Source organism: Habropoda laboriosa, unplaced genomic scaffold, assembly GCF_001263275.1.
Source record: "Habropoda laboriosa isolate 0110345459 unplaced genomic scaffold, ASM126327v1 scaffold276, whole genome shotgun sequence".
Taxonomy (NCBI): Eukaryota; Metazoa; Arthropoda; class Insecta; order Hymenoptera; family Apidae; genus Habropoda; species Habropoda laboriosa.
In genome coordinates, this window is record NW_017100410.1 from 769,013 (window position 1) to 785,970 (window position 16,958).

A 16,958-nucleotide genomic window follows, 5' to 3' on the forward strand; every position below is an offset into this window, starting at 1 on the left:
CATGTGTAATTGATCAATCCGAACAATTAGCATCCAACATTCTATTACAATTGACACGTTTAAACGATTTAAACGGTGAAGATTTCTAATGACTCGTTCAGACAAGATTGATGGGGCTGTCGCGTTCGTGACGGGTAAGGGCGACGATTTCGACCCATAGCAGAGCTATTTCCACGTCTTCTTCTCGGAACGCTTTCATTGGTACCCTGCCAGAAATTTTTCCCGGTATATGTCCGTAAAGCCATAGAAACGTGTGTTACGACACCGGGCCGCTCTCGATGTTTCTCTTCGAGGAATCGTCCCGAGCATAAACATTACCAGGCCGCCGAAAGCTTAAAGTGGCACGAGTCGCGAATAAAGCAACTGGCCAATCCCCGATGTAGGAGCTCGTGCCTTTTGCTTCATCGCCCGGACGGTTCCAGTCCGTTGAAAGGGTCCAGGTAGTAGTGCGTTTCCCCTTTGAAGAAAGACAACTGCGTTCCAAACCTGTATTTTAGAAGCGGCGTCCTTTGTCGAATTACGAGAAATTACCAGAAACCACCGGTAACAAACGCGGAAACTTGCAGAAAAAAAAGAAAAAAGAAAAGAAAAGGTACTGAACGGAAAAGGAGAAAAAATAAGCATTGTACATCTCTTTTTTTTTTTTTTTTAAATTACACGTAAAACAGAGTAGAAAATTGTAACGGTAAAAATTTCGATTACCGTACTATGTCGCCGGATGAGAAATTCTTTCACCGAAACTCACGCGTCGTGGTTCTTCTTTTTTTTTTTTTCTCTCCCCCTTTCTTTTTGATCGTAGAAGGCGGAAGGTTGCAAAAAGAGCTGACCTACGCCTCGGAAGCACTGGGTGAAGCAGCCGCCGCGACACATCAGCTCGTGATCCAAACGCCGAGGCATTCCGGGGCGAATATTTTGCACCCTGCCGCACTCAAGGAACATTTAGCGATCCTGAAGGCGGCGACGCAGGTCACCGTACACCTGTTCGAAATGTAAGCTTGCTTTTTTTTTTCTTTTTTTTTCTTTCGCTTCTTCATTCTTTTACACTGTTTGCGGGATGTGTGAAACGTCTACGAGAGTTTGGCGGGAAAGAGGTACCGTTTCCATTTTTTCAGTCTGTTGTGCAAAAATTTGCTCTGAACACTTACGTCTGCGTAGGAAAAAGGAAGAGTTAAGGTTGCTGTCGTTTACGTAGAACTGTGATGATATAAATTCATTGTGAACTATTCTCGTGACCGCGGAGGAAGGAGATCGGCTGTTGAAATGATGTTTCTGTTCTTATCGCGATGTACTGGGTGGGCCACGTGAAACGGGCCACCTAAGTGTCTTCTCTAACTATGACGATACGAGACAATTTTTGTATGCAGTTTAAATGGTTTTAGAATAAGATGGAAGACAAATCTTTTTATAAATGCAATTTTTGTTTTTTCCTTTCACGGTTACCTATGCTTCTTTTTTTTTTTTTTTTGCTGTCTGTTGTAGCAGATCTTGGACTCTAGAATTTCAAATCAAATGCGAAATTCCCTTTCATTTTTCGCCGTTTCTTCCATCAGTGAAAATGTTCCTCAGCCTCATTCATCATTTGAAACCACTTAAATTACGTGTACAAATTTCGGTGGCCTGTTTCACGTGGCCCACCCTCTATGTTGAAATCTATTTGATTCTCGTTAAAAACGGAAACACTGCCTAGGGAAGACCCAAGAGCTCCGCTTATTCGATTGCAAATAATTATTCCAATCTTTATCCTTCGCTATTAACATAATTCGTTAACAAAGAGTTCAATGGATCGTGACTGTATGATTTGTTCGCACAGCCTCTGTAAATTCTCAATTTAATCGTTAAAAAATAGAGTAGTACGAATAATTTCATTCACAGATTACCAATTAAAAGTAAATACTAAAAGTCACATTGAACGGTATGGAAATTTGGCTCCATCGAGTCTAATACAGTATAGAAAGCATTCGATCGAAAATAAACAAATAAATAAGGTTTCAGTAACGATGTGATGAAAAAGTAGACTTTAAACACGGTTCGCCTCTTTTGTGCAAACTTTGTAGACACCCTGTGAATGCCGTGGAGCGGCTTAGAGAAGCGATTGCCATCGTTTGAAGTTTTTCTCAAGAGCTCTCTCGAAGCCGCCATTATCGGCAGGACGGGGGTTAAAGGATGCAAAACTTGTATTCATGAATGCATGTGTTTCGTGTCGCTTGCAGCACGTGGAAGCTGAAAGACATGTGTTACGCGCTGAACATACCCAACTTCGACATGCACTACATCGACCAGGTAATTTAGAACTACCACTACTTAACGTACATGTAAATGATAGCCGGTCGTGTGAGTGTTCGCCGACTATTCACGTATTCGACGCGTGAAGTACGATATCGCGTTATTGTGCGCGCATTGTGACTTCTCGATTTCCATTAAGAAACCACGAAACTAGCGATGGCTACGAAGACATGTTGATCACGCCTCCGATACTTACCGCTGAATCTTTGCTTGTCTGGAATGGTGAAGTTCTCACTTACGCTTTCTTCGCGATTTTCGGCTGTTTCGTGTCAACGAGTTGGACGGAATTGAGATTGTACTTCGGAAACAGTGAAGGATTCTTTTAAGCGGCTTTTGGAAAATTTGAATGCCTTGCGAGGTAAATGTCGATCGTTTAATTAAGCGTATACTAATTAGTCCTTTATATTTTCCATTTTTAATCATTTTTCAAGTATCTAATTTTGGTGAACAATTGATAAATTGATCGTAATTCGATTGGTCACAATATGTCGAATTTGAACTGTAATAGTGAACAAGTAACATGAGATTCTTGATAAAATTTTTAATCTGAAAAAATAATCTAATTAAAGAGAATTACCTTTTCTAAGAACCTTAGATATTTGTTTATATCCTATCGTAAACAGACAGTACAGAATTATATAAAAAATAGTAACTTGCTTTCCAAGTTTCAAATAGTGGTGAAAAATTGATAAATTGATCGTACACGATAAGAGCCAAGTTATAACTTTTCGAATTTCACCTACATATAATAATGAATCCTTGATGAACAGATAACGCCAGACTTCTAAAGGATCAATTAACGTAGAAACTTTTAATCTGAAAAAATAATTCATATTACCATTTAATATTCGTTAATTACCGTTTAAATATCCGTTTGTGTCCTATCGCAAGTAAACAGTGTAGATTTACTTAAAAAAATATTAAATTGCTTTTCCAACAAAAGTGAGTGACATAAGTTGAATGGAAAGGAAAAATGTACTCTTTCTTGAAAGCTTCACATTTTCGTGCCATGAAAATCGAGCAAATCTGAGAATTCCCACAGTTTTGAAAGAGGCGCCATACAAAATCGTGCCCATCGCTAGGCATTGCACGTATACGCGTTGGTTCTCTTCGTTTGTTTCCCGATGTCCAGTCACCACGTCGTTCCTGAACAACTCACGTACGGTCGTAAACGTCGAAAATTGAATACGACGCTTGAAAAGCCGAACGGACGCTGGTTTGCACGTATAAGTCACGCGCTCGTATCCACACTCACGCGTGCTACATCGTTTCTTGCGCGCCGCTAACGAGCGGATGCGTTAAACGCGTTTCGAGAGACAGGAAAAGGGAAATGCACGAAGCTGCATAAGAGACGCCGCGTGTCGAAGTGCGTTTCCGACACGTTTCTCCGTACGCCGGCTTTCGATTCAATGCTCCAATTTTTTTTTTTATCCACCGTCGAAGAACGACCGATATTTTCATGCCGGTACGCTCCTTTCGCGGGACGTCGCAAACGATTCGGCGAGTTCGACGAATTTCAAATTGACGGCGAATGTTGACAATCTTTTTTCCCCTATTTTTCGACATTTTTCAACTTTAATTCTTCGTCTTGTAACAAGGAATCAGACTCTTAGCGCAGATTTTGATCAAGATGCGACAAAATTTTATTGAGAAGCATTAATCTTAATTCTAATTTACGTTTCAATTTGTAAGACTCAGAATTACCAAATAATCTACAAAAATAGGGACAAAAGTAGTTATGTTAGGAACAAAAATTCATTTTCGTTTTAATTTATAAAACTGAGGATTACCAGATGTATTTAGCTTTGCTTTCCTGACACAATAGTGAAATAGTAATTAGCTGACGCTTAGATGCATAGTTAGCAAAAAGAATCATAAATCAGGGGGTTAGAATGGTTTTTAGAAGGACTTTTGAAAGATTTTTGTTGAATTTTTTATAAAAGAAAAAGAATAGACAGATTATAAGAAGTAGAATAAAATTTACACTTCGTGGCTCGACTGTACAGAGGCCCGATACAGTGTCACATTTCGATGTCCAATACGATACTTGGCGCTCGAACGGTTAAATACGCAAGTTCTGCATTTCCTGCGATTATTATATCACTGTTGTTCAGCGTAGGGGCCCCTCACGCACTTCCTTCCCCCTCCAACGGTTCTTTCGCGCAGCGTGCTTCCGTCGTCATGGAAACCGCGCGACGCTAAGGAGGCGGCCATGACAGGCTAGCGTCTCCCGGTACCATGGCAACGGCGTGCAATGGTGGGAACGACGCACAGTGGGGCTATTTCACGAAAAGCTGGCAAAATTCAATTTTCGAAGTATATAGCAGCTTTTTGCTACTATAGCAAACTTGTTGCATATACATCAGTGCATCAAATGCCGCTTGAATTTTTTAAATATATTGATCGGTTACTGAGATACAGGCCGTCAAAGGTGACGAACTTTCATGCTCCTTGATAGATTGATAAAGTTTATCAGTAAAGAATTCATATGTAAAACATTTTACATGTGTAACGGGTGTCCTAATTTTCACATTTTTCATTCTACGAAAAAACAATGCCACGTGTTGTTTAAAAAGAATTCAAATAACCTCCAAACATTCATAATACCTCCACTAATTGTAAATGTACACTTACACTTACACGTTCGAGTCCCTTTAACACTTTTAAGCTACCGAAAGCAACTTTTCCAATTCAACGCATTCTTCGAAATATAAACGTTTATAGATTCAAATGGATCACCCTGTAGACTTTTATTGCACAAATTGAGGATTTGAGTCTGTACTATATATTCTACAGCGAGCAACGCCTAAAAGAAGGATCGAAGAACATTTTCTCAGAAACGAAATCTATGATGTAATTTCACGTTTTTTTATTTTTTTCTCGCGCTTAGAATCGCTACTTTTTCCCCTGCGCCGCTAATTGCAAGGTGCCCTGTATAATTGTAGAATATCACGTTAAACGATGTAAGCAATTACGGTTTCGAAGAAGTTGCAGCGTAGAGAAACGCCAGTGCCTGCGCTGCGATTCATCAAGTTTCAATCTTGAAGATTTTTCTCGAATGATAGATATTCCAGTACGTAGGAATTGCCCGGAGCAACCAACTAAATCATACGGCGGTGTCCTGTATCTGAGGCAAACGGGAACATTATTGTCCTGGGGCTAGATATAGAGTGCTTCAGTTTTAACGCGGCCACATCTTTTACCTCTGATCACTGGAACTGCACTTGCAATTGGAGACGAAACAGCAGTTTACGTGTAAAGGATTTAAATGAAATTGCACCTAGTAAATGTACGGAATTTAATATTCGCAATTAAACGAACAATTTACCATTTATAATTCAGATTCATTGGCCACGTTCTGCACATATGCAAACGTGAAACAGGTTCTCTTGTCTATCTGGTTACAAAGCTGCGGACACTTCTCTAGGTCGAAAATATTCTTCTTATTTTTGTCTCGACTCTGCGAATCATCGAAGGCGATTTCTTCTTCAAATAAATATGCGTAACCATTGTTTAAGTATTAGGTACTTAAGTATTAAGCAATAAAAATGCTTGATTTGTTTATCTTTTCTAATTCTCGTTAGACACAATAATTAAATTAGAATGTAATTTCTTTTTTTGTTTTTTAATGAAAATCTACTGTGTTCGCCTTCAGAAAAATTCTGGCCAGTTTATTTATAACACAATAAATGTTCAGTACATTCCATCTGCAACTCCATTCGCTGTCTCGAAGAACGTGGTATCATTGGACTTTTAATTAACTTGCTCATTAAGAGGGTAGCGCCTATCCGTTAACGAATTCATCGAGCGGCAAACATTAGAGCATCGGAAAGTTTCGCTTGGAAAGAGAGGAACAAGGGCAACGAGCTCATGAAATAGGTATTTACCGGCCTCGCCTCACATTTGCGTATAATAAGAAGGCAGGAGAAGCAACAACACGGACCACACATGACACGATTTAGTACAGTCCGCGCCAATACCCTGCCATTATGCGAAGCTAATTGCACCGTTGCACATTTAGTTTCGTCCTCGCTCATCATTTTACCTTCCCTTTTGCTTTATCTCTTGGTAAAAACGCGGTAACTTCACTCCTCGGTAAAATATACAAAATATTAAGCGATCCTGAATGTTCCCGCGGTTTCAAGCCGTTCGTTTCGACAAGAAAAAGAACATAACTTCGTTGAAATTAAATATTTTCATTGATAATAATTTCCATAATGTTGGATACATTTTCGCATTGTAAGAGCATTAATTTCGCGTATATAAAAGTACGAATTTCTAAGAGAGAAAAAATTGAAAAAAATGTCTTTCTTATCGAGAGAGACCACTATGATATCTGAGAAAATTTCGGATACAAGGAAGTCAAGGTGCATCCATTTCTCGTCGAATACAATGTATTTCATATGATACATTTTTCAATAAAATCAATAAATAAGAAGTTATCTCAGGTGACAGTTATCATCGAGTCACCCGGTGTATAATTTTAGTCCATATCTGTCTGCTTCCTTTAAGTAGACGTCACCAATTACTCAGCAATATTTCTCCCGTTTTTCCTCGACGACGAACACGAAATGTTCCCACGTCCTCGACGTGAAGTAAAATTTCCGTGATTGTTCTCCATTCAGACATCAAACGAACCGAGAAAGAAAAAAGAACCGCTCGACACGTTCCCGATGAAATTCCGTCGCGTAATTTCGAGACCACCGAGACGAGAATGAAGAAACGTACGCTAGGTTCCCTGAATCATATCCAAATTCATATTATTCGTAAATGAAGAGGGCCGAAAAAACTAAAGGCTTCGCTGCAGAGACCGCCCTATTCGAGTTTCCAAGAACACACAGGTGGTCTCTCATAATGCCTCACTACCAAGAAAAACCTTATGGCGATCATTAGTGTCCACTATCGAAGAAAAGGACAAATAATCGTAAATCGAAGTGGAGAACGTACACAGCTTGTCGTTAAGTAATCCATTAAATGCATTGCGACATGATCGTTTCCCTCGTCTATCCGACCTAGACAAAAATTGTCCCGAGCCAATCGATAAAGCTCGGCAACCACGATAATTCCTTCGTTCGATCAGTTTTTAACTCGTCGAACACTCGCTGAATCGATCATTTTTATTAACTCGACGGTGTAATAGTGTCGTGTTTGCTTTTTCCTTTACTTAATCGTATTTGTATTTCTTTAAAAAGAGAAAAGTGCACAAGTAGGGTTAAAATAAATGTAGAAAACTTCATGATTTTTACATTTTTTGTTTTCTCGATCATCTTTTAAATATCGTTCTTTCTTGTTTTTTCGAAAGATTGCAATATTTTTTTAAAGGATTACAATGCGATTAGGTTTTCGTGTGACATTTCAATTAAGTGAATAGGAGGCATTGCTTGACGAACTTTTCGTTTTAGATCTTCGATAGTATTATGCCGTGCGCCATCATTACACCTCTCGACTGTTTCTGGGAAGGCAGCAAATTGTTAGGCCCAGAGTATCCAGTGCACATACCGTAAGTATAATAAAAGTACTGTGTTTAATTTCCTTTCTTCCTTCTGCATCTGAAAATTATCAAGCGAAGTATTGTGTAATCTAGACTACTTTCTTGTCAATTTTTGCGTATTTAATTAAGGTTAGGTATGAATAGTCCCTGCTGCAATTATAGTTAATATTTGAAGCAATTCAGATCGGACAGGCAAAGCGAATTATTCCAAAATATAATTCAATTTCTTGGCTAATAGTTTTTTTCAATGATCTCAGAATTTCAATTTGAGTTGTAACTACTGAATCGTAATTAACGCGCGAAATTCAAATTGGGTCCGAACGTTTTGCCAATAACACTAGTATTCCAATAGATATCTCAACATCACAAAATTCATCTAACTTTCATAAGTCTTCAAGTGTAAATATAAATACATATTTCTACATAATACGATACTTCTCAATTCGAATTGTATTTATATCCAGCGTGACAAAATAACGCGCGAAATTCAAACGACGTAAGAACGTTTCGCTGACAGTAGCAATAATATTTGAACAAATATCCTAACATCATAAATTTTACGCTTGTTCGATCCTTTTTATATCTTATTTCATTCCTTTTCATAACTCTACAACAGTCTCCGCATAATCAATACAACGACGTAATCCACTGTAAAAACTGATTTATTCATTTTCCCGTCGATTTATTGTTTAACGACAGCGGGACACAGACGAACAAGCCCGTGCAGTGGACGAATCTCAATCCATCCGGTATGCTGGATGAGATGAAGAAACTGCAGTTTATGTTTCCCTTCAAAATTTTGGAGGACTACATGAAGAGAGCCGGGATAACGAACGGCTACCAAAGCAAGCCGTGCCTCGACCCGACGGACCCGGAGTGTCCGGAAACCGCGCCCAACAAAAAATCCCAGCAGGTAAGCCAAGCACAAGCCGGGCGCGAGCAAGTGAGCGAACAAACGCGCCTTGTCTCCAAGATTGTAGTACGAGGCGAGCTGTGTGTCGACCGATTAAGGTGAAAGTCTTCGCGTGTAATTGTTGATACACGGGTAGCACGGCGTGTTTCGTTTGGCATCGTCTTTTAATACTGACAAATTCCGGCGAAATTACGCAAAAAGAACTGCTCGTAACTGTTGCTGCAAATTGGCTTGGTAAAATGTAATTTTGCCGGCGTACTACAAATTTACTTGTAACTCCATTTTTTTTTTTTTTTTTTTTGTCATCCGATGTGTTCGCGTCGAATTTTATAATTTAGAAGAATATTTTTAAGGAAGTCTTAAATTCGATTTGTAGAATTTCCTTAGATCTTTTATTAAAATATTTTTCGCTTTCGGCAGGAATTTATGGGATGACCTAATACACTCTTTTCTGGGTACAATTGTCGCGTTCTTTTCGTACGGCTCGAAATAGCAGTAAAGATGAAATTTTGCATTAGGACAGCTGTTGGTAAGGTAAAAGAAATGCAAAATTTGATATTTAACTTTGTTCAACTTTGTTTCAAAGTTCTGTTAAAGCTGACTAATTCATCTTCGCCTCGATATAGTACACGCACTGCTGTTCATAAGTATTAGGTCATCTATTATGTTCGCACAGAAAGCCAAATTTAGTATCACATCTATATGTGTACGTAAAAATATACAGGGTAATAAATTTTTCTCGTAAGCGGTAGATTTGTGAGAAAAACAGAAGAGGACAAGGTTTCATTTGTTTTTTGGAGACAAGTTCAACGACCTACGTCAAACTCATTTTTAAACTCAATTTCGTGACAGTGTTTAATATAGCGTAATCAAATAACACTGTTAGGATCTTATTTTCATGACGTCACTTTAAATGGAAATAGTTGTACTACGAAATTGAAGGTTGAATCATTTTTTTCAGAATCTCAATAATTTTCTAATGCACCGTTTAGGTTTGCTTCACATTCGATAAGTGACCTAATACCTTATGAACGAGAGTGTACCGTTTACCATTTATTTCTTCAGGTTAGAATATAGTCAAGTTCCATTCTTTTGATACATGTACTTTCATCTTACTAATAAATTCGAGAAATAAATTTGTTCCATTTCTAACACTTTCAGTGTCTCACCTTAGGCACAGCAACCTTTCTTTTACCTTTGTACAACGAAAGACGAAACTTTTGGATTCAACACCGCGTCGAAAAATTGGTGAAACTAAAAACGAACTGCACACAGTGGTAGCCAAAACAATACTGAAGTAGAATCCGCGTCTGCAAGTGCAATAAAACCCGAACCTAACCCACCCCGGCCGAAAAATAACGGAGCGTATCGTTGCAATGTCTATGATGTCTCGGGACATCGTTCGTTCGGGGCGTTCACCTGGCTTGAGGTCTTATGACATCATCCGTGCTGAAAGTGTTGAGGAATCTGAAGATTGTACATACCAACTTTGAACTAATTTTACTTACTGAACTATTGTTCGAATTGAAAGAATTGCTGAGATTCTATAACTTAAATATTCGGAGTAACTCGATTTTCCTCTAGAAGTATGCTTTGTATATATACAGGGTGACCCAATTTTTTCTAATCAAACATTATCAGTAAGTTTTACAGGTATAAGTAAGAAAAAACTGTTATACGAACATATGTCGTTCGAATCTTCGTTAAAAAGTTATAACAAAAATACGAAATACGAAGGGAATGGTAACAAACTCGCGATTGCTATGATACAAATCAAAAGTAACACCGACAGAAGTTACATTCTACACTTTCGACGATCTCAGATCGCAACCACAGCTCGCATCAACTCATCTACTCCTATTTCGCAACATAACCTCAAATCCGTTACCATTATCGTTATAACTTTCTAATAAAGCTTCAAACGACCTACGTTTACATAACATTTTCTTCTTACCTACACCCATAGAACACACTCACAAAGTTTCGTCGAAAAGAATTTGAACACCCGGTATGTACCATTATTGCCACATTTCCGGGGTTTAAGCGACTGGACGCTTACCCCGAAGAAATGTTTAATACAGTGCTCGCCAAGGAAGCGACGTGGGACGACGATGGTGGGTTTAAAAAGAAGAAGAAGAAAAGACGAGGGATCTTCAAACATTGTTCTGTTCGCGATCGCTGATATATTCCAAGTAGCAATTTCAGTGACGAGTGTGTTACGCCACACGTCAAAGGATTGATAACGTTGTGCAGAGCGTGCAGGCAAAAAGCTTCGCCAACCACTTATTAGCACGCTTGTTCGTGCGTCAGGGGGGATCGATGTTATAACTCATAGGACTACGTGCAATTATGCCCGGTCCGTTTATTAGCTTTAATTCTGTCTTAGCCTTGTTAATAGCGGGATTTACGGCCGTGATCGATTTCCCGCGGGAGGCCTAGCCGCGCGAGACTGATGCACGTGAATAATCGTCACGCGTGCACCGACGTCGTTACGAAACACCGTGGGGAGACGTTAAATTAGAAAGCGATCGAGAAGGGATAGACAAGTGCTGAACTACTTACCGGGGTTTCTTTTTTCTTCTTTATTTTTTTTTTTTTGTGAAATACGCGTTTTTACGGGAACAGGGATACCGTGTAATTATTGGTAGCAAGGTGAACTTAGATGACTGGCGATTAAACGGTGGATTTTTCAAATTCCTCTCCAGAAGTGTGCAGAAAATTGAGGAAATGTTCGATATTGTTTGAAGTAGAAGGTTCTTTTTTTAGGAGATAAGCTGTAATTATTGATCAACCTTTTCGGCACCAGTGTTGGATTTTAGCGATATACTTACGAACAATTATGGTAAATTTGTAATGTACGTGTTAACCTATGTTTTATTCGTCACTTTTGCTTTTGTTTTTATTGAAAATACATAGGACAGCTGTCACACGAAGATACCTACTAACTCGTGTTTACCTTTGAGACCTCATTTGCAGACATTTTCCGCAATTTTTAGATACGGAAGTCCTTTTCATCCTCGTTTCTGTTACATTATCCTTTCTTCCAAGTTTAATAATTAACAAACGTATATAAACAATTTTTCTTCGTCATTTCTAAATAAAATAACGTGAATATTATTCATTCGCCACCTTGTCTCCTCAAACTGCAACGCTAAATAAATTCTAATCAGGTGTACAGAGACCTTTTTTCACTAACGTGTGAACCAAAGGAAAGGAGAACCCCCGAACGGATCCAATTCTGAACGTCGCCTCTCGTAACGAAATTCTTCACCGTCGACTCTATTCCTCGCGCAATACTCAATTCGAACTGTATTCCAAAGGAAGAACCTACTGCATCGCCCTCCCTCCTCACCGGCAAGAAAATCCACAAGAGCGTGTACTCTAAGGAAAAGGAGGTCAGCTAAAAATTCCACGCGCCTCTAGCCTGTCTACGCAGAGACAGACATCGTCGGGTCGACGAAATTGCTATCAAAATACCGTCTCGTAGCGGCGGAATTACCGAGGCCGCGACAGGACAATGTAGGGGAAGGCTGCGGACGCCTAAGATTCGTTTCATAGGATCGACGTCCGGAATAACAAGTGGCCACTTGGGATTCCGCGCCCGATGACGACCGGTTGCGTGCACGTAGCGAGTCCGGTAGGTCCTGGACAGCGACTCGTCGATTCCGCTTTGATGTCCAAGGAGTATTCCGTGGTCGGAGCCGACGACTGCAGTAATGAATATTTAATTGACCGTGTCTGGCCTGGCTGTGTATGCCCGCGGCCGCTCGTCTGCCGATCGAAATCGAAAATTTCTCATCGCGCGAAAAGTCAAAGGAGAATGCTGATTTCCTGTTTCCAACGGCACCGCTCACTTTCTGACGGGGGGTCAGCTGGGGATCGAAGGAAGTGCTCGCGCGGTATCTACGGGGGAAATCTGGCGAACCGGAAACGAAGACGTAGCAGATGTGCTATATTAGGTTTTCTTTTTAAATTAAACTTTAGGTATATACATCGTGTTTCTTCAAAAATGAAATGTTATTTAAGGGGGTATTTTGGAGACGTCTTTTTTTGGACGAGTTTTAGGATAGAAGTTTTTAGATAATGCATAAAGTAAGGGACTTGAAATTTTTCATGCACTTTTGGACATGCTTCAGGAGAATATAATGTGATTTTTATGTAATTGTCTGAATTATTGTTTGAGTTATTACATACTTCCCGCTGTGTGGCATTCTGAACGGCTGCCACGATTTAGAAAAATCGAAGATAATTCTCTTGTACATTTTACGGGGTAAATGGAGACAGCAGAAATTTGTTATATTTTTATTTCGAATGGTAAGAAATTGTGAAAAAATCCCTTTTATAGCGTTCGATGAAGGAAAATACAATTGCCAAGTAAGTTTCACTGTTTGAAATTTCAGAAATTTTAAACACGATTCCATAAAAATAAAAGAACACCTCTTCTATCGAACATTTTAACCAGTTTGTTCTGCTACACTCGCCACGAAACTTCGTCCAACTTGAACAACAAGAGACAAAAAAGATACGCCTCTTAATAATAATGTTCCTGAATAACGCGAAACCCGTCGAGTGCTCTAACCCGAGAAAAAGGAAAACCGTCCGAAACATCGAGCATTCCGCGTATTTGGCAAAACCGAATCTCTCGCGGGCCAATAATGTACCCTCGAAACGGTCAAGTGTCGATCGTAAAGTTGCGAGTGGATCGGAAGCGGGGACGAAAAGAGCACAGAACGCGGCCGGTGAATGAAACGATTCCAATGCGAGAATTGGCGAATCTGTATGAGAGTCGCGTGGGCTGCGACGTCTGAGACTACATTAAAATAATAAAATCAAGGGATGCGCGTCATTATCGAGCCACGTTGGTGGTCGGCATGCTGCACACCGGCATTACGTACGCTTTTTCGACGCCGACACATTACGCGACCGTTATCCCGTTGCCATTAAGGGGTTACAACACCCTGAGGCGGCTGGAAATAGGTAAACTTTGTGGAATTTTAACTGCTAAATGAAAAGTTTCCATTTTTTTTCTTCAGAGGACACAAATGTAACTTGCAGCTTTTTCTTCTAATTTTTAACCCTCTGTAAGCTGTCTGTGTTGATCCAAGTGAAATTTCACTCTTGTATTTTTGTCGAAACGAGTTTTGAACATTTGAATTAACGAATAATTGTATGGTGTAGTGGAGACTTTGATAAGTGCTCCAGAATTTTTTCAGATTTTTTGAAAGCTTAGAACAGGGTGAAAATTTCTTCCAAAGGTGTTGCAAAGTTCTGCTGGAACATCGATTGCTGGCATGGATTGGAACGTCTGAAATAAGAAATTCCTTTTGATTTGTGAGTAAAAATGTATTGCCTACAATGTAGCGCAGGATTTTCTAGAAATTCTGATTATTATAATAATAAATCTGTTTGAAGAGGAAGAACCACCTTTTGCCGGAGAGAGTCAAATTTAAACGTTTCTAAAAAATTAAATAATTGAGATATCGAGAAAATCTTACGCTACATTGTGGATGATACATTTGTACTTATGAATCGGAAAGAATTTTTCATTTCAGATGTTCCAATTCTCCAGCAATTGCTGTTCTGATAAAAGAAATTTCGCAATAACTCCTCCATTTTCTACTTTTATATTTGTACTTTCTGTACAATATTTGTACCTTTTAAAAATCGGAGAAGAAAGCTGAAAGTTACATTTACATCCACCGAAAAGATGAACACTTTTCATTTTATAGTTACCTACGAAAAAAATTCCCAAACTTCACCTATGTTTAGACACCTCAGGGTGGTGCATCCCCTTAATGTAAGTTTCAGACCGTGCACTATTACTGTGCAAATTACGCAAGAATTTTTCTCAAAGAATTAGAAATTTAGGAAAGATTTAATGAATTTTTTATTATTTGGTAAATGATTAATGGACGAACCCTTAAAACTGATATTTTCCAGAACAGTAGGTCTATGGACCTCCATAAATCGTTCACCATATAAGCTAGAGCTCTATTCAGTTTAAAAGAACCAACTTCTGACGAAGTATTGCAGGTCTTGTACAACCTAAAAATACGTTAAACATTGAAATAAAATAGTTACATTCGCGTGATTCGTTCATTTCTACTTATATTCAGCAAACAAGCTCTGATTTGCTCCTTCCTTCTACTAAAAAAAAACCGCGTTCGAGTGCACAGGGTTAATTTCGATTTCTCCGAAATTACCACTTCGCAACATTGTTACACTTGCGTATCCGCGCGAAAGAGACGCGCAAATCCCTCAGGCCACCTTCCCTTTTCCTTCTTTCTGCTCGACCGGTGCGTGTACACAAAGATTACCTCTCCGCGTAGTCGATAAAAGAACAGAACGGCGCGGCAAAGACGAGAGGAAAGGTACAATGAAATTTATACACAAAGCTGCAGCACGTTTGGCCCTCTGCACGATACCAAGGGCTCCGCTCGAGAGTACACGCAAGTTTCGCGAGCCAAGAGGGAGGAAGAGAACGAGCGACGCCGCGAAAGGGGGAAAGAGAAAGATACGAAGAGATTGCAGGGGGAAGATACAAGGCGCGGTCAATTAATTTCGCATAATTGAAAGCGTGGATTTATGTCGTCCGATCTCAGAAGGGAGGAGAGTTATCTCTTCTCTTTCATCTCGCTTTTTCCTCTTCACCTCTGCGTCGATTTCTCTCTTCGTTCTTCTCTCGTTCGTTTCACAACACGCACACACATACTCGTGCCCTTCTTCCTTCAACCGTGGTCCCTTATTTCTACTTCTATTTCCATAAAGCGTGCGCGCGCGCCCGTACTCAGGTAATTACACTTAATGGGCACGTGGTGCTGTCAGCCCTCTCTCGAACCATTTCGAATATAGCTGCGGGCAGAGAATGTCCCTTCGAAGCTTACACAGAAGGGAAACAGCCGAATGAATCTCGCGCATATACACCGTGTACTCTGTTTTCTGTAACTTTGAGTAAATACCGGATCGTGAGTTACAAGGGTTCAGGTAACTAACAAGGGAACGTGTCGAAGTGATGATCACAGATTCTGATGAAACTTTGGGATATTGTAGTTATTGAAAATATATTCGACACGTGTTTCTTTTATATCGGCGATAATTAACGGTGAAGGGGCGAAAATCGCCCTCAAAGTTGTGGGTAGCAAACATGTTTAATCTAATATCTCGAAAGTTATTAGAGGTAGAGAAATATATTTTTCAATAACAAATCTGAAAAATACGAAATAATAAATAATTTTCATCAAAAATGTTTATTACTCTTATCCTTGAGGGCGACTTTCACCTCTTCAATGTGGATGATTGCCTTTAGTTGATGATTTTTTCTTTAGTACTATTAGATACCAAAGTTTCGTTGTAAGACAAACCTAAACAGCCGATCTGTCTGAAATCTACATACCATTGGCTCTCGCTGGTACCAGATTTACATTTCTATGTTGAAAATTTCATATGTTTTAGGTCGCAAAACTTCGAATATACGCCATTTCGTTAAATTTTGACTTACATGGCTAATTATGATTTTTTTGTTTCCTGTGAGTTTGTAAGTTGAAATCAATTTCACCAACGAGTCAGCTCGTTTTAAACACGCTATCTTTACCTCCAGACATACCATTGAACAAACAATTGAAAAGTTACTTAAAAAATTGTTTTGCATGCTCTACAATCGCCTCGAGAAGTGAACAAAGTTTGACGTTGTCATTAATTGTACACGCCAAAAAAAAAAAAAGAAACAATCCTGAATATAGTCACTATAGAACGACCCTTTAAACTCTCACATCAATTCGATTGTGTCTGAACGTCCGAAACACTCGACCGCTACTTAACGCTTCAATTTACCACACTCGCTATATTTCTTCCATCGACTATACTTCAACTCACTCTAATCTCCTCTTTTCACCATCCGTGGCACGCAACACGCGAAGAAGAACACTCATCACCTTCCGTTCCGACAGTCAAGCATTCCTGAAACCTCTCGATCCTCGGCGTAGCGCTCTTCACTCACAGAGTAAACGGATACGCGCGCCCCGTTACGCGAAGGATCTACAGACGATTAAGTTCTTAACGGTGGAGCGCTGGTCAGCTTAATTGCGCCGGTGGATCAATTAAAAGCTAGTTGCTCGTGGCCGGTGGTGCGGTAAACTGCGTCGTGCCGGCACGACGGCGTTTCTCCACGTGCACACGGGAGCAGACGAGACGAAGCTGCTGGCTCGTTAGCCCGAGATCCAAGAAAGATGCAGCTTTCTAGGGAGATGATGCACGCGGCTCTGCCTTAGCCTG

The 16,958-nt window shown here is 39.7% G+C and overlaps 1 protein-coding gene across 1 annotated transcript in view; it reads left to right on the forward strand.

Annotated features, from left to right (window-relative positions):
• LOC108575478 (protein patched) overlaps positions 1-16,958 on the forward strand; it is a 72,641-nt gene that overhangs the window by 43,003 nt on the left and 12,680 nt on the right. Inside the window, 4 exon segments of the mRNA XM_017938297.1 lie at positions 800-989; positions 2,211-2,280; positions 7,686-7,787; positions 8,484-8,687. Of these exon segments, the coding sequence (XP_017793786.1) occupies positions 800-989; positions 2,211-2,280; positions 7,686-7,787; positions 8,484-8,687 (566 nt within the window).